General features: G+C 40.1%; 3 protein-coding genes across 30 annotated transcripts in view; 1 reads left to right on the top strand and 2 right to left on the bottom strand.

The window, feature by feature from the left end:
• The window catches only part of LOC106869067 (ATP-binding cassette sub-family C member 9), a 37816-nt gene extending 35725 nt beyond the window's left edge, over window positions 1-2091 (bottom strand). For 13 of the 22 annotated variants that reach the window (XM_014914582.3, XM_089341120.1, XM_089341115.1 and 10 more), the window contains exon 1: window positions 678-1534. In XM_014914582.3, coding sequence (XP_014770068.1) covers window positions 678-1328 — 651 coding nt within the window. In that variant the 5' untranslated portion in view covers window positions 1329-1534. Of the gene's footprint in view, window positions 1-677 lie in introns of all 22 variants that reach the window. The other 9 variants (XM_089341123.1, XM_089341127.1, XM_089341129.1 and 6 more) reach the window with 4 other exon arrangements.
• Window positions 2092-6468: 4377 nt separating this feature from the next.
• On the top strand, window positions 6469-21760 carry LOC106869069 (transcription elongation factor SPT4). 2 transcript variants are annotated; one of them, XM_052976608.2, is made up of 5 exons: window positions 6469-6487; window positions 14132-14292; window positions 16264-16370; window positions 19611-19666; window positions 21531-21760. In XM_052976608.2, exons 2-5 carry the CDS (start codon window positions 14224-14226, stop codon window positions 21650-21652), a joined length of 354 nt encoding a protein of 117 aa, XP_052832568.1. In that variant the 5' UTR covers window positions 6469-6487; window positions 14132-14223; the 3' UTR covers window positions 21653-21760. The 2 variants fall into 2 exon arrangements, with proteins under 2 accessions (XP_052832568.1, XP_014770075.1); XM_014914589.3 differs by lacking the exon at window positions 6469-6487 and adding an exon at window positions 9084-9369.
• LOC106869068 (uncharacterized) overlaps window positions 20192-21772 on the bottom strand; it is a 41518-nt gene continuing 39937 nt past the window's right edge. For all 6 annotated transcript variants that reach the window (XR_016238219.1, XM_052976601.1, XM_014914587.3 and 3 more), the window contains one exon: window positions 20192-20400. Coding sequence is in view for 5 of the 6 variants with exons in the window: in XM_052976601.1 (XP_052832561.1) it covers window positions 20397-20400 (4 nt within the window). In the remaining variant the exon portion in view is untranslated. The remainder of the gene's footprint in view (window positions 20401-21772) is intronic.

Genomic DNA, 21772 nt, shown 5'->3' with positions numbered 1-21772 from the left:
TGTGTGTGTGGTACACATGCACATACATTATATACTTTTATAACATACACACAGTTGGTTTATATGTGTTCTTATACACACTCTGAGACTTGAAGCACTCACACACACACATTAAGTGTTTATGCGTTGGGCTGTATATAAAGTATGACTCACAACCAGACAGGAAAGTAGAAGCAGAAAATGACCGGCAGTCGGGGACCTTAGTCTGGAGGTTGAGAGGGTCATTTAGAAAACCCCCACTTCCTTAGCCTTCCCAGAGGAATGTCTGGGGCAATTTATAATTTCCTGATCTTGTATGCACTTATTGGAAATTATGCTACCCGGGTATCTGAATTAGAAAGTTGTGGTTAGTTGTTAATGATGTATCAAGAAAGTGGGGAAGAGAGAGAGAGAGGTGGGGTAGTGCAAAGGCACCACCGACAGATGACCTCAGTTTGCTGGACATTAACAGCCAGACCCATTTTTTTTGTTTGTTTGACTAATTGTGATGACCCACTGAGGTAGTCCCTTGTCAGATTTCAGGGTAACCACAGATGATTTTGTTTTCTGCTGTAGCCTCAGGCCAACCAAAGCCTTACAAGTGAATCTGGTACATGGAAACTGAAAGAAGCCCATCATATATATAGGAACCTGGCTATGATATAACACGTTGACACCAAAAAACTGATGAGACTCACCTGTACTCGGAGTACATCCATTTCAACAAAGATCAGGATTCCATAGACAACAGTCACAACCCATGTCAGGTCAAGTCGAAGATCCGTGAAGTCCATGTTGTTCCTGTAGAGGGAGATCAGTTTGAAAACTCGGAGTACAAAGGCAGCTGACCAGTAGCCGAGCAGGATGAGCAGAAATCCTGGGGAGTTCCAGATTTCAACATTGTGATAATATGTGATGCTCATAACAGATCCAATGAGAGCAGCACAGGGGGGTATGAAGACATGATAGTTGACAGAGTCCGGATCATGGGCATCAGAGGTCAAACCCTCGGCAATCTCCATGAGGTTCACCCCAATCAGGAAAAGGGTGACCACCCAACGAAAGGCATGCACTCGAAAATGGACCCATGTTTTCACTTTCTTAGTTCCGATCACAGATTTGCTCCAGATTATCAATATTGGGACACTAAACAGCAGGAATATGCAATGTGGAATGATGTTGAGAACATCAATGAAACAGTCGTTCTGAAGAACACCATTTGCAACGCTCAAAGCATCCAAACGTGAACCACAGAAGCCATAGATTTTCTTGGCAGTGACATCCTGCTTTGGTAAAGTCTTTGTTGTCATCAAAGGCCAGGTGACATTTAAAGGTGTCTGCTGGGTCATGTTGTTGCTGTTGCTGTTGAATCAATAACCAAAATACACTGAATGTTACAGCACGAAGCTAACACGACAGCTGATCAGATGTGTGTGTGTGTGGAAATGTCACAGATATTTTGGTAAATGTTGGTGGAGCTGGCAGCACTGGGGGGGTGTGTATGCCAACCCCCCATAGCAGCTTACTTATTGGCAATCTATAAGGTGAGTCTTGGGATAGAAAGGAGAGGGGCGGGATACCAGACAGACAAACAGCTAAGTAGATATAGGGTGGGGGGAGTGTTGAAGGATGGGGGAGGGGAGGATTCTAAAAGATGTAATCACTAATTCTTAAGAAAGTAGAGAAAAAATAGATTTTTTTATTTTTTTTTATTTGTGACAAATAATTTCATTTTATATTTTCTACATTAAGATATCATCATCATGTCAGTAGTAGTAGTAGTGGTAGTAGTAGATAATACTATTTCATTAGTATTTTCACTTTGATTGTGTCTGTGTTTTGTGTGTGTGTGTGTTGAGGTATTTCGTTCTTTTCTTGAGAGAGGTATGTTGAGGAAAAGTGTTGGAGGGACAGCACCAATAATGATTTTAAACAATCAAATAAATAAATTTAGTTCAGAAAAGGTAATATTTTCCTTTTAACAGGTGTCTATGAAGGCCATCCAAAAATTTTACCACTCTAACCTCCAGCATCCATCAAGAAAATTAGAGAAACCAAGAAAACACCTTAAATATATAAAGAAAATCTTTTCTGGGGTGGAGGGAGGGGTGTCTCTTGGTTTTGGTTTATTTTGAAGTTTGTTTCTTGTTCTTTTTTTACATTTGAAAGCAATGAAGTGAAACGATGCGCGAAGCCAAAACAGTTGACATGTGCAATGGAGCGATTAACTGGAACAGATTGGTGCATGGCACAGTGCCACACCTCCACCTCTTCTTAATATTTGTGCCAAGGTTGGGTTGCTGGGGAAATCAATCCTTTTCACTCTTCATCGATGCAATCCAGAGGATAGCAAAGTCTACATATATTTATATATATATATATATATATATATATATATATATATATATATATAGTTTGTTGTGTGTGTGTGTGTGTGTGTGTGTGTGTTTCTGTCACGTAGACGTTTGAAGCTAGCGGGGTGTGGGCAGGTCGAGGAAGAAAGACTGCACAATATTAATCTGGTTTATGATGATGGTACTACTGTTGATGATGATGTTGTTACTGCTGTGTTAGCAGCAGCAGCAGCAGTTAGTTGTAGTCAAGGCTAACAACAACAACAACACCTGCCGCTGCTGCTGCTGCTGTGGTAGGTGTTGAGCGAGGGCTGTGAGTCCAGCGTAATATCCATGTCGTCCAGTTACAACGGAGACAGAGTGAAGCTATGTCCAGTCTTGTTCACACAAAAGTACAACGGGAGAGCCAAGGTAAACAGACTGAAATAGAAGAATAGAAATAAAAGGTTAATTAATTAACTAACAGGTTAACATATAAGACTCATTAACATCAATAGCATTAATTAATTAGCAATAATGAATTTTTAATTAGACACGAATACATGGGCAGGTAGAATTAAGTGTTTCACTTTGGCAGCTGCAAATAACAGTCATTGTACCTCTCATGGTATAAAAACAACAACAACAACAATAATAATCGCAACAACAAGTCAGAAGGAAAGGTCTTGTAACTTTGGCAAAAAGCCACAATGTTTAGGGAAGCAGCATTGATGTCTAATAATGATATCTCTTCATTGCTTTCTTTTTATTTCCGTTCCGTAGTAACAATTTCCATCTGTCCAAGGACAGATGCAGGCATCAGAAAAGATGGTTGTCATCCATGGTCAACCCTTCATCCTCTCTGAGAGGTCCCTATGAACCTTATCGGAGAGAGAATGAAAACAATCGACCACTTCTGCCTTGTTTATTGACTCCAGAAAGATGAATGGCTAAGTTCACCTCGGTGGATTACATAGAAACAGATTGCCAGATTGCATGGAACTGGTACAACTACCACAGGTCATTCCATTTCATGTGAATCTGTCAATTCACAGCCCTTAGGATGTTTTTCTTGTTTTTTTTATTCATTTAGGAATAAGGACCCCAGGAGCTGATTGGTCTTTTATTGACAACAGAAGGATGAACAGTGAGGCCAAACCCTGCAGAATTTCCACTCAGAACAGAAAGGGTTACAACGAAATAGTAAGTTGTGTGTGTGTGTGTGAGAGAAAGTTACTGTTTCGTTGCTTTGACATCACATGATTGTTGTAAACGAGTGTCACCCTCACGCAAGTGATGTCCTTGATTTCCCATCTTCCATGAAGACATGTCTGGTCATGGAGAAATATTACTTTACTCAGAAATAGGTGAGCGTTGGTGACAGGAAGGGCATCCAGTTGTAGAAAAATCTTCCACAAGTTCCATGTGATCCATGGCTAGCAGGGAAAAGTGGATGTCGACATGATCTCACACACACACACACACACACACAGACAGACACTCTACCACTCCTTTAGTCTCATATGCTACCTTATCTGTTGCTCCACCACCACCACCTTATAAGAAAGAGAAAAACTATAACATGGGGGCTCTCCTGATTAGTAGGGTTGTATACATGACAGATCACAAACTAGGGTGTTTAGAAGTGTGGTTAAGAAGTTTGCTAAGCAAGTGCATGGTTTCAATCCCAACACACAGCATCTTGCACTAATGTCTTCTACAAAAGTCTCAGGTAAACCAAACTTTTATAAGCGTCTCAAGTCCAAATTGGTAGATTTAATCCACCCAGAAATCATCATTTAATGTCCACTTTCCATGCTGGCATGGGTTGGATAGCTCGACATGGAGCTGTCCAGCCTCCAACTGTCTGTTGTGGCATGGTTTCTATGGCTGGATGCCCTTCCTAACACCAGCCACTTTACAGATTGTGCTGGGAGCATTTTATGTGGCACTGGTACAGGTGCATTTACTCCACGCCTGTGTGCATATATATATATATATAAAAACAGGGGTTGGCCAAAAGTCACCTGACAGTAAATGAAAACCATTTGATTCCAAGATTGATTTATGTTTAACAACTGAATGAATTTAATGAAAACATCTAAATATGAAACATCGGGAAAACTGTCCTTCTTGAGTGACACATTTTTCCATTCGAATCAATACAGAATTACAGATTGTATTTACCGAATTTTGATTTTACTGTCAGGTGACTTTTGGCCAACCTTGTAAACACACACACACACACCCATTTTGTATTTATATATATACCCGTCAGAGTGTAAGTATCTTGAGAGAAAAGCTGAACATTAGAAGCATCAGTTGTGGTGTGCAAGAGAGACGATTGCGCTGGTTTGGACATGTGGTGAGAATGAATGAGGATAGCTGCGTGAAAAAGTGCCACTCCCTAACAGTTGAGGGAACCCGTGGAAGAGGTAGGCCCAGGAAGACCTGGGCTGAGGTGGTGAGGCAAGACCTTCGTACATTGGGCCTCACCGAGGCAATGACTACTGACCGAGACCTTTGGAAATGTGCTGTGCGTGAGAAGACCCGGCAAGCCAAGTAAGATCGTTGCCAGTGCCCCTGGACTGGTTCTTGTGCGGGTGGCACATGAGATGCACCATTTTGAGCGTGGCTGTTGCCAGTACCGCCTGACTGGCTCCCGTAGGATTTTTGAGCGAGATCGTTGCCAGTGCCCCTGGACTGGCTTGTGCGGGTGGCACATAAAAGACACCATTTCGAGCGTGGCCGTTTTCGTGCGGGTGACACGTAAAAGCACCCACTACACTCTCTGAGTGGTTGGCGTTAGGAAGGGCATCCAGCTGTAGAAACTCTGCCAAATTAGACTGGAGCCTGGTGTTGCCATCTGGTTTCACCAGTCCTCAGTCAAATCGTCCAACCCATGCTAGCATGGAAAGCGGACGTTAAACGATGATGATGATGATATATATATATATATACATATATATATACAGTGGCAGACTGTCTAGGTTGCCAGCTTGCTCAATGGTAAGTGGGCCCCTGTGCCATTAGAATCCATATATGGGGGCCCATCCCCTTAAGTTTGAGAATTTTTTATTCACTCCTGGAAGAATACATTAATTATTTCAGCCTGGCTGTGTTTGTAGACAGTTGAAAAAAATACTTTTAACAAAAAAAAAAAAATGAAATGATAGCATTGTAGTTGTGAGTGGGTACCCTTAGTCTCCTAGCAACCAATACTGTTAGACCCAGTCTGCCACTGTATGTATATATATATATATATATATATATATATATATATATAAAGTTAAATCAAATAAACGAATAAAAAAACGAAAAAAAAAAGGAAAACAATGAACGTGAGAATGTGCACAATTAGTGTAATTAGCTTGACGAGTGCTGAAAAGAGAAAGTTAATGTTTCGAGCGTAACTCTTCGTCGGAAACGAGAAAGGGAAAAGTCCAAAGGAGAAGAAGAAATCGCCAGTGGCACACGTGAAGTTACATTGCTAGCATATATATATATTGCAAAAATGTTTGTTTTCTTTTTCCTAAATAAATTGCATTTCATATTTGAGGGCTCCGATGAAGCTATAGAATGGTATCCAGGCACTCAACTAAAAGTCCACTGCATCTTAGAGCAAAAACAGCTGTCAGCTAACGATGTTCATAGCATAACGATCGTTTTTCTTCTTATCCGTTCGCTTATATATATATATATATATATATATATATATATATATATATATATATAAATACATACATACAAATCCATACATACATATATATATATAAATAAATACATACAAATAAATACATACATACATATGTACGTGTAATTTAATGTACATCAACATGAGAACGTATATCGATATATTATTGATTTGTCGGATGTGAGGGTGGCTATATGGGGTATGGGATTAAAGGAGTGGCACAAGAAAAGGAGACAGGGTGGGGAACAGTGATCCTTCGATGAATCATCTACACCACCAGCACCACTACACACATACACTTTTGCACACGTACACATGTGCATACAACACATACAATGCACACACACTTGCACATTGGGTTTCCAGGAACAAAATATTCAATGCTTTTCCTGTGGAATCACAAAGACGGGAGGTGTAAAAACACCGTATATTACTGGTATTTTAGGTTTTGCAAGAGTCGGTGATTCAGCTGTACAGACAGGTGAGTTTGTGACATTCACACTTTCCCAAAAATCATTATACACGCCGTGACTAACAACTGATCTAGAATTAAGTGAAAATTTCTTTTATTTTACCCGCTTCGTGAGAGGGGGGGCGGAGGGCAGCCACCGAGGACCCTGTTGAAGCTGAAGTTACCCTCAAACTAGAGACCTGATGCAACAGAATGAACCCTGTACCTACCCAGGGACAAGGTGGTGGAGATGTTAGGCCGTACTTGATCCGGGTGACGGATTTATCCCTATCCCCAACCCAGAACTGGAGCAAACACCACAAGGTACCTTATCCGATTCTCTCTCTACTAATTCTGCCAATCCACGGCCCAGGATGGCATTTTCTTTTATCCACCCTCGACGGACGAAAGGTAGAGTTGGCCAAGACGGGAATAGAACTTAGAGCGTCGGGAATTGAGAGTTGCAGTTTCATTTAACAAGAATCTTACATCACACTCTGCCTTTATTGAAATCCGCGGAGAGGGACACAGAATTTATTTCTGGCGAGAATTGAACTCACGTTTGTGATTCCGACCTTTCGTCGTATGATTAAACCAGAAAAGAGTAAAGCAAAATATATTTGTTGGCGGCCCTCGTCAGCCCTGATTGAGGCCCTCCTCTTATTGCGTATTGCACTATGAATGTCTTTCTCCTTTCGTGGCGGTAGGGTGTGATTCTGAGAGATAATTTGACTACTATTTCCAGTAGGTCAAACATAAAGGCTATTTCACTGGTTCGTAAAGGTATATTTAGAATCAGCGGCGGACATTAAATGGAAGGTGGCGTGTTTGTAGAAAGGGTGGTGAACACAGACATCAAGGGTGGCGAAACATGAACATGAACGGGTAGGCTGTCTCTGACGAGTGACATGGATTAAATAATGTGTAATAACGGTGAGGAAGAGAACTAGCTGAAGGGCAGGTAGGGAGAGCTTGGAGTTTCTTTTTATCGCTGCCGCTGTTTAACCCCCCCCCCCCATCAGACGTGATTCCAGTCGTAACCATTCAGTTTTATGGACTGCTTGGAAGGGGTACTTCGATTTTTAGGGCTGTAGGGTGTGGTTTAAGAATATTTGGCTGCTATTTCTTGCAGGTCGAGTGACTACGTAAAGGGTGAACTTGAGGGTATTCTAGAAAAGGCAGAGTGGAGTGTATGTTGGAGGGGAACAAAGTTTGGCGGAACACACACGCACAGAAATTCATACATTCTTTATTTTATGGAAAAAAAAGGTGAAATAACAGGTGTAGAGGGGGAAGAGACCCACACATGACCCCTACTTTGAGAGAGAATGAGAGAAAATAATAAAGCAATTCCATTCTATCCAGGAATCGAAACCTAGATACTGGCTCCATTCTATTTAACACAGCAACTGTTCATAGCGCCCGATGGGAGGAGGGGCATACACTTTTGGCGCCCCCAAACCCTTAATTAACAAACATGAAAGCCCGTAAGAAATTTTGTGCCCCTTCACACCTGCGCCCGAGGGGTAACTGCCCAGCCCCATCCTCTTACTACGCCACGGCTCCATTAACTGATAACAAACTTAACGACGGGTGCCCGCCACATGGAGACCAGTCTACATGCGTGTGTGTGTGTAGATATATGTATGTGTACAAACATACATATGGTGAGAGATATACACAAACTAAAGCTTGTATTTGTGTGTTTGTGTATGTACACACACACACACACATATACGGATTGTATGCAAAATAATAATATATGTGTATGATTATGTATCCGTCACACACATACATGTATGTGTGCGTACAAGGTATGACTGTATGTATATATATATATACACATACACACACGAGTATGTGTTCATAGAGTCGTATAAATCTGAGTTAACATCACCTCATCTACGTTCGTAGAAAACACACATGTATATACATATTTGTGTGTACACACACATACACACGTGTGTCTATGTGTGTGTGTGTGTGTGTGTGTTTATGAAGCTGGAATGAAAAAGACAATATTCGAAGCACTCACCCGATGTCTGCTGTACTCCAAGCTGGTCTCCTCATATTGTTTATCTTTGTTGTGTGTGAGCTGAGAGTTCGAACACGCGTGTGAACAACAGGCTGCTCGTGGGATGATGCTGGGCTTGCACAGCCATCGACAAGGTGGATGTGTACAGGCGTGTATATGGGTTAGTTTGTGGATGTGTCAGTATGCGTGTGTGCAAATACAGAGGCGAGCTGTGTGTATACATATGCAGGAACACGTACACGGATGGGGGCGGGGCGGGTTGAGAAAGAGAGGAGGAAAGACAAAACGTAACGAGGTGGTGGGGGAAGAGAGAGAGAGAGAGAGAAGGGGAGAGGCTCAGGAAAAGAAAAACCTGTGATATGATCAGAGAGAAGGAGGAGGAGGGAAGGAAAGAGAGAAAGAAGATGAGAGGATGACAAATAAGGTGTGTGTGTGTACGGGTTTGCGTGCGTATATGCGTAAGAGTGAGAACTAAGATGCACTTAGGAGAGAGAGTATGAGTGATTGATTGAGTGAATGTGAGAGAGTGATTGATTAAGTGGGAGGGAGGGAGGGAGAATGTAAAGCAATTGAGAGAGAGTAACAGGAAATAAATGAGAGAGGAAAAGAAAATGAATAGAGTGGGAGAAAGAGAGAATGAATAGAGCGAGTAACAGAGAGAGAGTGAGTGTGTAGCAAAGCGAGCGAAGCCGAGAGATAGAAGTGATGAGAGAAAATTAATGAATTAGAGACAAAAAGAAGTTGGGAGAGAGAGAGAGATTAAGGCAATATACATACGTGTGTGTATATATAACTTTTATTTTTCCTTTTATTATTGATATATCTTTAATTAGTAATTACTGCTGCTGCTACCTCAACACCACCTACACATAAATATGTGAGTATGGTACTTGTTTATTTTGTGCTACAAATATTACACACACACACAGATATATATACAGTTTTTGTTTTATTATGTGAGAATGTATATCTATGCGTGTGTGTGTATATATATATATATATAGAGAGAGAGAGAGATAATGAAAAAGAGTGAGTAGGGAAATCCCCTCACACACATGTGTATATATTTGTGAGGAGAGAGAAAGAGAGAGTAAAAGAAAGTGGGAGTAACAGAGAGAGAGAGTAGAAAGAGTGTTATTTATGTTTTTGTTGTTGAAACATTTTGTTTTTTATTGAATTGGTTAGTTTTCTAAATACTTGTGCTACCACTTCTTTATTTATTCCTCCTACTATCCCCCCCTCACTGCTACCACTCTCATCAGCTCTACTCACACCGCCACTCCGTCGGCTGTTCAACATGGTTTCAAAAATGGCTTTTTTCTTTTTCTTTCCCTTAAATCTTCTCTCCTGCCTGACGACACGAAAACTGACCAACTTTGATGAGATTTACCACCAGAATGGTGGCCTTCTTTTATCGAAGAGCTTTCATTATTATTATTACTAACAACGCTTAAATGAAACCGTGACCATCACCTCCTGTTCGCCTCTTATCTAGGTGAGGTCTTTGCATCTCACAAGTCATCACAACAATACTGTTTTCTATTCTAATTGTATTCACCTCCTGGGTTCTGACCTCGGCGGGATTTGAACTCGGAATATAAAGGACTATAACTAAATTCTACCTTGCATCTCGATGCGCTAACGATTCACTGACCTCGTCCAGCTGACATTAAATTATTTCCTTATATAGACATAGAGTCTGCGAATGATTTGGCTCCACCGTTTGACAAAAGCAGAAAATGTCAAGTTGTGATGTTCATGGATGATCAAATAAGTTTAAAAGAGATAACGGGAAATATTTTGAACCTTAATTCGAAACCGTGATCAACAAATGCTTCTGTAACTCGTGTGTTTCATATTTCAGAAATACGAGAAAATAATTATCGTGTCTGTAATTGTCCTGGAAACGTATTTGTTTCTAACCCCCATCTTCCCTCCTTTGTCCGTTTTACAGCGTAACCGAGACCGTTAAAGTAGAATGGGATAGGAGAAAATTACTTCCGGACATCACCACAATGCATGCAACTGAGGTGGACATTACGAAAGGTACTTGAATGTCATGTTAGGCGGAGAAGGGTGATTCAAGACCACTTTCCAACGACTGGAACCATCCCTCGGGTTTCCATGCAAATTCCGCTCAGAAGTTTTGAGGCTTACAGTAGAAAATACTTGCCTAATGTTCTAGCCAGAGGGATCGAATCTGAAGCCATACAGCTGTCAAGAGAATTTCTTAACCACGCAGCCTTAAATACCGTCATTCCGAAATGAACAACGAAATCTATATCCAAGAGGATTATGGGATGAAACTTTATTGAAGCGACGAGACATGCTACTTAAGAAGTTAGCAGTGATTGTAAAAGACACCTAAACCATTGAGTGTTCACTGATTAACTTAAATACATTTAGTGTTATTGGGTGGGGAGGCATAAATTACTTTGAAATCTTGATTTTTTTTTTTAAGTGAAAATCCTTTGGAGTATCATTAAATTACCAACTTGAGTTACTGGAACCTTCCTACGCGCACTACTTTGGTGTGTGTGTGTGTGTAGCGTCTTTGAATGTGCCTAACTACAACCCATTGACTTGTAACCACATATGCCCCACTCCAATCCAAAACAGGTGCCTGCGAAGAGAGTTGGTGTTTACGTAGATATTTCAATATTATAATGGTCATAGATAAGAAGTCCAACATAGGAGAATATAAAAAAATCAGGCCTTATGACTGTAGCAGAAAGTGTATATATATATATACACACACATTGACACAGTTTCGTCTTGGGCAACTTTCTAAAAAGTTTTTCACTTTTATGAAATTGATCTGACAACTGTGTGTCTATGTATATGAGAGTATATGTACTGTGTGCGTAATTGTTTTTTTCTTTTATGTGAACTGGACATATATTTACATAAAAATACATGTGGGTGTGTGAGTATAATTGTGTATGTGAGGCTCTATTAGAACTGGTGGCGGATAAATAAATACTAATGGAACACTATGTTGTTGCTGAAAACGGAGTCTTCAGTCACCCCCACCTCCTGTTGAATAAGAGGTGTTGACCGCCTTCACTTGATACAAAGATAGGATAAGTGAACTGGATCAACTGTGAATCGAAACTCTACCGGCCAAAACCACTTACTGCCACTGCACAACGGAGCTACGTGTGACGAATAGCTTTTAATCTACTTAATACTATTTAACATAAGGTACTATAACATAGAATAGCTTAATAGGTCTTCATTTTAAAACTAGTGGACAACGTACAATCTTGAGCACTTGTATATAAGACTAATAGCTCTTTACCGTTGTACAGAGTATATACCACTCTCTCTATATATATATACATATATACTACATAAGAGAGTATTGTAGTTCGCTTGAAACATTGTGTATTGTTTGTAAAGAATAAAAAGTTTTGAATGGTACAACAGTACACTATAATACAAAAAAATGGACTATATAGTCCATTTTTTTGTATTATAGTGCATTGTTGTACCATTCAAACTTTTTATTCTTTACATATATATATATATATATATATATATATATATATATATACTGCATTACCAATATATTTGATTTAAGGTAAATTGAAAATGAACGTGGTATAAAAAAGTGGAATGAATATTTAATAAAACAAAATGAACTTTTTAAAATGAAAAGATAAAGTAAATTCGCTGACACACAAAACATTGCAGCCAACGATTGCTGGAGCAATTCGTTTCCACATCCTCGATGTAGAGGCCACTTGAACAATCATTGCTCTGATAGCATCGAGGGAAATTGTCTTCGATTTTCCAGACGACCCCCCCCCCCAGCTGTTCCGCGTGGCTGTGGTTGAAAAAGATACACTATGTCCAGCAATACGACGAACTTGACCCGACGGACGTTTTAGGTCCTCGTTGTTGCACTCGACAGTGGGGGAGGTCACATTAAAAGATGCTGTCGAAATATTAGTAACAGTAGCACCCCAGATGAACTAACAGTAGCACCCCAGATGAACTAACGAACTGTGGAGTTCGGAAAGGAGATCATCTCGTCCGAGTGTGCGTCATTGCTGGAAGCTTGTCCATCGGGTTTCGACATTGGCTGACGTTGGCGTTCGGTTAAATATATTATTTCAGTGAATTTCGGTAAGCTTCTGGCACGAGAACGCGTGCTTGATCGCATATATCGTAACCTTTGACACACGTCTGTGCCAACTTGGACAGCACCATTGTCCAGTTTGTTACTTGTCTGGAACAAGTGAGAAACAACTGAGCCGTGCACCAACTTATCAACAAAATGTTGTTGATTTCCTGTAAGGCCTGTGTCTGAGTAGCACCGCATGGGGCCTGTAACGGGTCAGGTCGCCTGACCTTCCACTGTCATCGTATTCTCATCACTACACGCCATGCTGCACCGCTTCACAGGATCATTCCGAACACTCCACGTTACACAAAAAAAACTGCTTGTTTTGGAATAATGGGCGGCATTTTCCTGGAGGTGGAGGAGACGGCCTTTGCAGGGTCTTTAAGACTGGTGGGAAGAAATTATCTTCAAACCCAAACATGTGTCTCGATAAAAGCAGCCAAGGCGCCATCTGGTATTTAAGTTGTTTATAAAATGGTAAGAGCAGGGTTAATATGTTGTCGTGGAACCTCTTCCCTGGGATGTTGTGGTGTCGTGGCAACGACCTCTGGCCAGAGGGATAGTAGCAGTAGGCGTTAGTATTGGGGTTGCAGAGAGAGAGAGAGGAGTGTTGTTTACGATTTGGAAACTGACTCCTGTTTATCTTCAAACACAACACACACTACTGAACAACAAGTGTGCTAATATATATGCCTCACCAGTGTATACACATTAATAAAATTGATTTCTTTTCTTTTTATTTATAAATTACAATATAAGTTGTTAATCTGTCGTGTATATATATATATATACATGACAGATTTGTGTGTGTATGTATGCTGGCTTTTTTCAGTAGGTTCCGCCAAACCCTGTGGTGGTGTGACCAATTGAAGCACTTGTTGGTGCATTGATTTTTTTTTTCTAGTTTTTCTTTCGTTATATTCCTGTTTATATTTTGAATAAAAAAAAACACCAGTCCAATACTGATATATACGCAATTATAAAAACACAAGCCATATAATAATTAGGGAACATTTAAACATGTTGGTGCCTCAGTAACAATTACATCTAAAAATGTTTTTTCTTAAATCTCATTTGTTTGCATTTACTTAAATATAGCTGAGGCATATATTGCTGTCGTGCACGGAACGACATCTACCTATCTATACACACACACACACACACACACACATATATATATATATATATATATATATATATATATATATATATATTGTGCACCTAAATCACAAAACCCTAAATTTCAGTTACAGAAATCTAAAATCAGTAAAAGTGCATGTAGCGGAAGTCCTGTTTACAGATTTCTGTATCAATGCGCACGTCTTATATATAGTTTAATAGTTTAATTACAAAAAAAAAACCAATTGATGTAAAATTAATAAAGAAATAATTAAACATGTATTGCTATTTTTGATTTTATTTAAAATTTTGCAAAACTTTGAATTTTTTCCCCTTAATATTTGATTCTGATGAATGGAACTATTTATTGTTGTTTATGGTTTTTTTTCAGTTAAACGGAAGTGAAGAGAAGAGAGAGAGAGAAAGGTTTGTGGGTTTTTTCGGTGGATTTTGTTGGATTTTGTCCGAAGCTGAACCAATAAAATGTCTTTAGATGCTGTTCCGAAAGATATGAGGAACCTGCGGGCTTGCCTGCTGTGTTCCTTAGTTAAGGTAAGGTCTCTCATTTCCATTAAAACTGCTGTTCTTCATGTTATCCTCTCTCATCTCACATGTGTTGAACTCCACACTCTCTCTTGTTACCGGAATCCTATCAATCCTCTTTTATTTATTATACACACAAACATTATGTTATATTATATTTTACCTATGTGTGTATATATATATATATCGTTTGAAATGGTGTACAAATTTTATATATTAAGAAAAAAGCAAATAGTCAGAATTTGGATAATTATTTATTTCGCTTCAGAGAGATTCGTCTCTGAAACGAGACGAAAAGACTAAATGAATAATTATCCAAATTATGACTACCATTCTTTTTCTTTATATATATAGAGATATATAATGTGTGTGTGTGTATATATTATCATACCTCTACACAAAGTCGGTGGGGTACAGATGTGCAGGTATGTCCGTGTGTATATATATATATATATAGGCGGACGTGTATACATAGACGTGGACTTAACGAGGCTGTTTAGTTTGCTAGAAACAACAGTCATATTTTTCAAATTACACTGTTAAAAAAAGAATGGTCACGGCTAGAACGCCTTTTAATCCTAGGCCTGCTTGGTGTAACCCTGCTCTGTTTATACTTCAATGTGTCCTGTTTTTACTTGGACGCGTTTCAAGACTGACAGGAACGACACAAGTTCACCGAGTTTCTTCTTCCATTAAAAAGTCTTTTATGAAATCTGGTTTTTGTGAGATGTTCTTTCTGGTTAGATTTGGGGGAATTATCTCTCATCCTCTTAACAGTACAATAAACAGTTCTCTTGATCCTGGTTATTTGTGGAAGAATTAAACTAATCCTTAAGTGTACAAGTTCAAATCGAAATCTCGGTTGTTATTCTGAAGTCAATCCAGACCCAGCTGTGATCATCCTGTCCTTTTTTCCCCCGTCATAGTCTATCTAGGACTCCATTATTTCGTGTATCGGCGGAATGCTGCTTTAAGCACGCCTTATAACCCCTCAACTTTATTTTATTTTTTTGGAAGGTTTTTGTATAATCGTATGAATTCCGGTGTGTAGAACACAAATTCGCCAAAATTGTCTGAAAATACCAAAATATGAAAAATCCGGGATTATGTGGTGTCTTTCCTTTCTGAAGACGATAGGAGGAGAAATGAAGGGAATTCAGTAGTTATTTCGGTCAATATACAGATATTTAACCGTTATTTCTAGCAGACGGTACAACCACATCGATGCTCTCTCGGCAGCAGCTAACTGATGCTAGAAACAACAGCTGGTGGGTGCGGGGTGTGTGAATATTTTGATCAACTTGTGGTCCCAGTGGGAAGACGTCAGCTACCACATCACCACCACCACCACTCATTAATTAATTAAACTTGTTACCTCATTATCAACTTAATTAGGACTTCATCTGCTATTTTAGTATCATTACCTTATGCTCTCACTTCATCTCTTTTTTTTTTCGTTGCTATGACAACTCTTGTATCTTCAACTTAATGTGCTTTTGGCTGTTTCTTCTCACAATTTTACTCCCTCCAAATTGGGACACCACACTCTCCATCCACCCCGACTTCATTGAGTAGCCCTTCGATATTGGTAGGCATCATTCACCCACACAACCTTCCAGTATGGCATAAAGAGGGCAATCCATGGATTTAATAACAACGAGGTTGATACTAATTCCAATATATCATTCATCATCATCATCATCGTTTAACGTCCGCCTTCCATGCTAGCATGGGTTGGACGATTTGACTGAGGACTGGCAAGCCAGAAGGCTACACCAGGCTCCAATCTGATCTGGCAGAGTTTCTACAGCTGGATGCCCTTCCTAACGCCAACCACTCCAAGAGTGTAGTGGGTGCTTTTACATGCCACCAGCAAGTTGAAGAGAAACAGATGCGGATGGGGATAAACACTGGGTAGTAATTGGGTGGAACAGTTAAATGCCATCAACTGAATGGTTTTTTACTCTGTTTTATTTTCAGACATTTGACCAGTTTGAGTATGAAGGTTGTGACAATTGTGATGATCATTTACATATGAAGAATAACCGAGATGCCGTCTATGTCTGCACCAGTTCCAACTTTGATGGGTAAATATTATTAAAATCTTTATCTTTTACTTGTTTCAGTCATTAGACTCTGGCCATACTGGGGCACCGCCTTGAACAATTTGCTTTTAGTCGAATGAATCGATGCCACTAATTATTTTTGTTGTCAAACCTGGTTTTTATTCTGTCAGTTTCTTTTGCCGAACCGCTAAGGAGATATAAACAGAGACATATGACGGGCTTCTTTCAGTTTCCGTCTACCAAATCTACTCACAAGGCTTTAGTCAGCCCGATGCCATAGTGAGAGACACTTGCCCAGGGTGTCACGATGGAGAACTGAACACAGAACCATGTAGTTGGGAGAAAAAGCTTCTTACCACACAACCACACCTGCATGTCCATGGAGTATAACACTTTGAAGGGTTTTACAAATCCCTGGCCCCTGGTGGTCAAAAGAGTTTGGCATCAGCCTGGCTTCTTTTCAGGAATATGGTTTGCTTCAGTTTCCATGATAAACTTATTTAACTGCGAAGTTCTCCCAGTCATGGCTGGTGGAGTCTAATAAAGTCCTGGGGCCATCAGAAACCATAGATGTTTGATCAGATTATGGTCTCTGGTCTAGAGACCAATCATGTGTGTGTTTCTATGGCTACCACTCCTGACCCCAAATGCAACACTTACTGAACTGATGATGGACATCAAGATTATAACCAATCTGGATTCAAACAACTGTTCTCTGTTTCACACATGTGAAGCTCGTTTTTGTTACTCTTCTTTGGCATTTATTTATTCCCAACAACATCCATCCCTGACATGACCAACCTTATCTATTCATTCATCTCACCTACTAACTATTCCTGCTGCGACAGTGAACCATCTGCCTGACTTTTTTTTTTTTTTCTTATCTTTACTTGCTCTTAGAACTGTACAGCTGGTCCCTGTAGAGTCTGTTTGGCATAGGCCCTCCCCCCTCCACCTCCAGGCCTTTTTTCTGTTTAGTGCTAAAAGCAAGAGGGCTGCTATCGTTACGCATACATGCTTCTCTCTCTTATCACATGCGAACCTTTCTCTGCTCATCATCATCATCATCATTCCACTTTCTGTACTGGCACAGGTTGAGCTGACCATTATGGTTAGAATCAGCACATATTTGAGGGAGCCATGTGCTTATGGAGGCAGGGGGGGGGGGTCTTGTCTCTTGTTTTTGGTTTGGTTTCGGTTGTTGGATGCTCTACCTGACTTCATCTTACAGTGTGTTGGGTGCATTTTTTATGGCACCAGGGTAACCATGCCCTCTACAAGGGACCTCCTAACTCCATGTGTCTGCTCCCTCACTGGCCCCTTTACTGAGTGAGGATGATAGGAGTGAGTAGTTTCATATAGACAAGGCAAGATGGTGGGGAGGTGACACGGGGGATTGGGCAGTGACAGAGGCCCAAGATGGAGCCTGGTGTAGCCATCTGGTTTCACCAGTCCTCAGTCAAATCGTCCAACCCATGCTAGCATGGAAAGCGGACGTTAAACGATGATGATGATGATGACGACTCTAAGGCTCTTCGATTCTATTCCTTGCTTCCACACCTGATGCATATATATATATATGCCTATTGATACACTATATATATGTATATATATTTATGTGTGTGTATAAACATAACATTTTTGCCCTGCTCAGACAGGTGAGCAAGTCTTCTCCCATTATTATGTGTTGCCATTTATTCTTTTTGTCATCTCATCCATAAGACATGACAGCTTCAGGCCTGCCATTGCCACACTCCGTCCCAAGTCTACCTTGGTTTCCCTTTTCCACATTTACTTTTGCGCTCACATCTCCCTTCCTTTCACATCCAAACCAATGCACTCCACTTCACCCGATTCCTTTTTTGCTCAGTTTTCCCCTCAATTCTCTACTTAATTAGTATCATTTCACACCTAACGAAGCGTCCCTGCTTACTTTGTTTCTAGCTTGTGCAGAGACCTTTTATTGTTCAAGGCCCCAATCTCCCTCTCATGCAGCAATTACACTTTGCACCCTAGACCTTCACTTTAAGAGAAGGCTTTGTTGCCAGCAGAGGTAACAACTCCCTGAACATTTCCCAATTAGCTCTCACTCTGGCCTCAATGTTCTCAGAACACCTACCCCTCCCCCCACTACTAGTTAGGTCCTTGGGTAACAGATGCTACTTCTAGAGGGCCTCCTGAGCATTGGATAGTCTGTTTCATAATTGCTCTTGGTACTTTCTGCCCCTGTGTACCTTCTCTGTTGTTATCTTCACCCTGTCACCTCTCCACATATCAAATCTAGCCATTTCCCTGATGGTAACAGGATCCTGTCTTACCTTAATCTTTTACTAAATTCACTCTGAGACCTCTTCATTCCAGTGTCTGGGATTCCTTTCCCAATTCTACGACACATTCAGCTACAAAAGCTGGGTCATCAGCATCAAGAAACTCTCCTGGGCAGCTGGAGGTTTGCTGTGGCTTTGGAGGACTTATAAACAACAAAAGGACTCTGGTGTACCCACCACCTTCACTTCTCTGTCTCGCACTTTGCACAGGCCATTCATCTATTCCAGACTTGCTTTTTTTTTGAGCAAGGAACCCTTTCAAAAGCCAGGGATAGGGGTTTCTTTTTAGCTAAGCTAGATAGTTCTCCTATATCTGTCTCACAAGGAAGTACAGATCAGTAAATTTACAACTATTTATAAATGCAGATAAATGGATCCATGTTGACATAGATTTCTTCCATCCATGGTACCATTGCACAACATTTTTAGACAATATGAAACCTGTCATGTGGCTATTTCATTTACTTTTCATGGTGAGGCTGAAAACTCCATGTCTTTTTCAAAATATGTAAATGATATTTCAAATTATTATTATTATTATTATTGTTGTTGTGTATTGTAATATGAATCCATGCGTTGTCAGCACATCAGGTTGATCGGTTTAGCTGAGTTCTTGGTGGTGGACATTGTGTGTAGTAATAACAATATATATATATACACACACACACATACATATATATATATGTGTATGTCTATATAGGTGCAGGCCTGGTTGAATGGTTCAGAAGCTCACTTTGCAACAACATAGTTTTGGTTTCAGTTCCACTGTACAGCACCTTGGCAGGGGAGGGAAGGTTTCTTCTACTTATTGTTCCTGGTCAACCCAGGAACCCTTGGGGTTGAATTTGGTCTCCCCCTCCACCACCACCACCACTGGTCTGCTTTGTCTTGATTTTTTATGTTTTATTGTTTTTCTTTTGTTTCTTTTTCCAAGGTTAATATCAATGATGGGACCTGAAGACAGTTGGGTGGCAAAATGGCAGAGAATTAGTAAGTATCTCTCTCTATATCTCTCGTGTAGTTGATAGTAATGGTAACAACTGCCTACTCAGTTGAGCCCCTCCCCATTATATCACTGGTATACTCTTCTTAATCCTGCTAAGCATTGTGCTCCTCATTCAGCAATGTCCGAGAGTCTCCACATGCTCATTTGACTAAATTTAGTGTGTTTGGTCATGGCTGGATTCCCATTGATCTTAGCTCTAAACTGCTAATAAACAACATCAATCCAGGATATTTCCTCTCACATTATCCAGGGCTATTTTTTACGTTTTGAGGAATATTTTGTTGCTTTTTTTTTTTCCAGGAATCCCAATAACTCTCCTGTTCTTCTACAAACTCCACCCCACCCCCCTGTAAGCATCTGGCCATAGAGCCATGCCTCTGTAGACATTGGAGCCTGACTCATCGGGGTCCTGTCAAACCATCCGACCTTGATCAGCGGAGAAGGTGGACATTAAATGGTAATGATGATGATTGTGTGGGAGGGGGGAGATTGAGGTGCATTCTGAGATATTTTCAGTAACAAAACTTTATTATTATGAAGCAAAAACATGGTATCAATGGAAATAGGAACTGTTCAGAATTAGAGACCGCTTCCAACAGGGAATGGTTTGGAAAACAAAATAAATATGCTTTTTTTCACACACAATCGTTTGCTGTGGTGTTGCTTTGTCCATGTTGGCCAGTGAATGTCTTGGATCTCAGCAGGAAATACTTGTTAGCTGTAAAGAGAGAAAAATGTTATTTTGAAGAAAAGTTGTAGTTTTGTGATTAATAATAATAATCCATCAAGAAGGTAGGGGGTCAGTTGTTGTCTTAGGGTTGTTTTAATTAAGTGGGGGAGGAAGAGGAGGGATTAAATGGGCTGGTGTCCTCTTTTCTGTGGTTCCTTTGTTAAGGTATAAAAGTCCTCTCAGTTTGCTTGGCTGGCAACAGGTTCCACCCCGATTTGATAGTTGTTGAAAATAATCAACATGAATCTCCTCTGCCCAGTTTTTGGGAATCAGTCAAAGGACCACAATCCTATTCACTTACTGGGGATCAGGTGTGATTGTTCTCTAGACAGGATGGGGTCAACCCTGGGCTAGCTGACCCTTGGGTAAAAGTATTTCAACCATGCCCATCCTTCTCTTATTTGCAGGGCTTAATTTTTGAAGAGAATAGACTGATTTGAGGGACATTTCACTGATATTTCTTACAGACTCCCAATGTTGACTCAGTTTTAAAACTTCATATGGAACCCGTGAATGGAAGAAACACCCCCCCCCCCCCACTGCCCCAATATTTCTGTACAAAGGGGGGGGGGACAAGAAATAAAGGAGTATTAAACTCTCTCCCCCCCTCCCCCCATATACCTCAGTATAAACTCACTGATGACATTTCAATAAACTTATTACAATTCTGCTCAACTTGTTTGTTTTATTTCATACCAGTGATATACTCTGGTTCAATCCATTATTCCCATTGTGGGGCACCGTAATATATTTTGGTGAGGCAATGCATAGGGTTATACACAGTGTTTTAGTATACGAATAGAGGGGGGGGCAATTCAAGAATGAATTTTAAAAAAAAAATTCCTTACATCCCCCTCCTGATCAATTTTATCAATTTTGACACTTTAGAGACATCAGATCTTTTATCTTATTCATAAGATCTGATGTCTCTAAAGTGTCAAAATTGATTTTTCCTTTGATATATATAGTTAGTGGTGGTGCTATGTGAAGACATTTATTTGTCAGATTAGATCTGTCACTCCCTGTTACCTTTTAAACCGTAAATGATTTTGGGAAATGCATGAACATCATCAAATCCTGTTTTCTGGTCTCTTATATAAATTCTTTCTTTCTTTCAGGTCGTTTTTCTAAAGGTTGTTACGCAATCTCTGTAACCGGTCGTCTTCCTCCAAATGTTGTCAAAGATTTGAAACGCAAAGGAATCTCCTACAGGCCCCGAGACACCAGTACAAGAGCTTGAGGTGGGGGAACCCCTCACCTTTTTTGTCACCTCATCACATTTTCATCTCTCATTCAAATCATTCCCCCCACTTCTTCCAGTGTAAATAAATAAAAAAACAAAAGAACATTTTTGTCTTTT

This window comes from Octopus bimaculoides, chromosome 24 (assembly GCF_046866305.1).
Source record: "Octopus bimaculoides isolate indiv1 chromosome 24, ASM4686630v1, whole genome shotgun sequence".
In the NCBI taxonomy this organism is placed as follows: domain Eukaryota; kingdom Metazoa; phylum Mollusca; class Cephalopoda; order Octopoda; family Octopodidae; genus Octopus; species Octopus bimaculoides.
Note: the sequence above shows the minus strand (reverse complement) of the source record. Positions and strands in the feature narration are given on the sequence as shown.

Bases quoted from the DNA above. Each gene is read 5' to 3' on its own strand.
- LOC106869069 (XM_052976608.2), top strand. From the start codon at position 14,224: ATGTCTTTAGATGCTGTTCCGAAAGATATGAGGAACCTGCGGGCTTGC. The intron at 14,293-16,263 runs GTAAGGTCTCTC...TTTTATTTTCAG, and splicing joins TGCTGTGTTCCTTAGTTAAG to ACATTTGACCAGTTTGAGTA. The intron at 16,371-19,610 runs GTAAATATTATT...TCTTTTTCCAAG, and splicing joins ACCAGTTCCAACTTTGATGG to GTTAATATCAATGATGGGAC.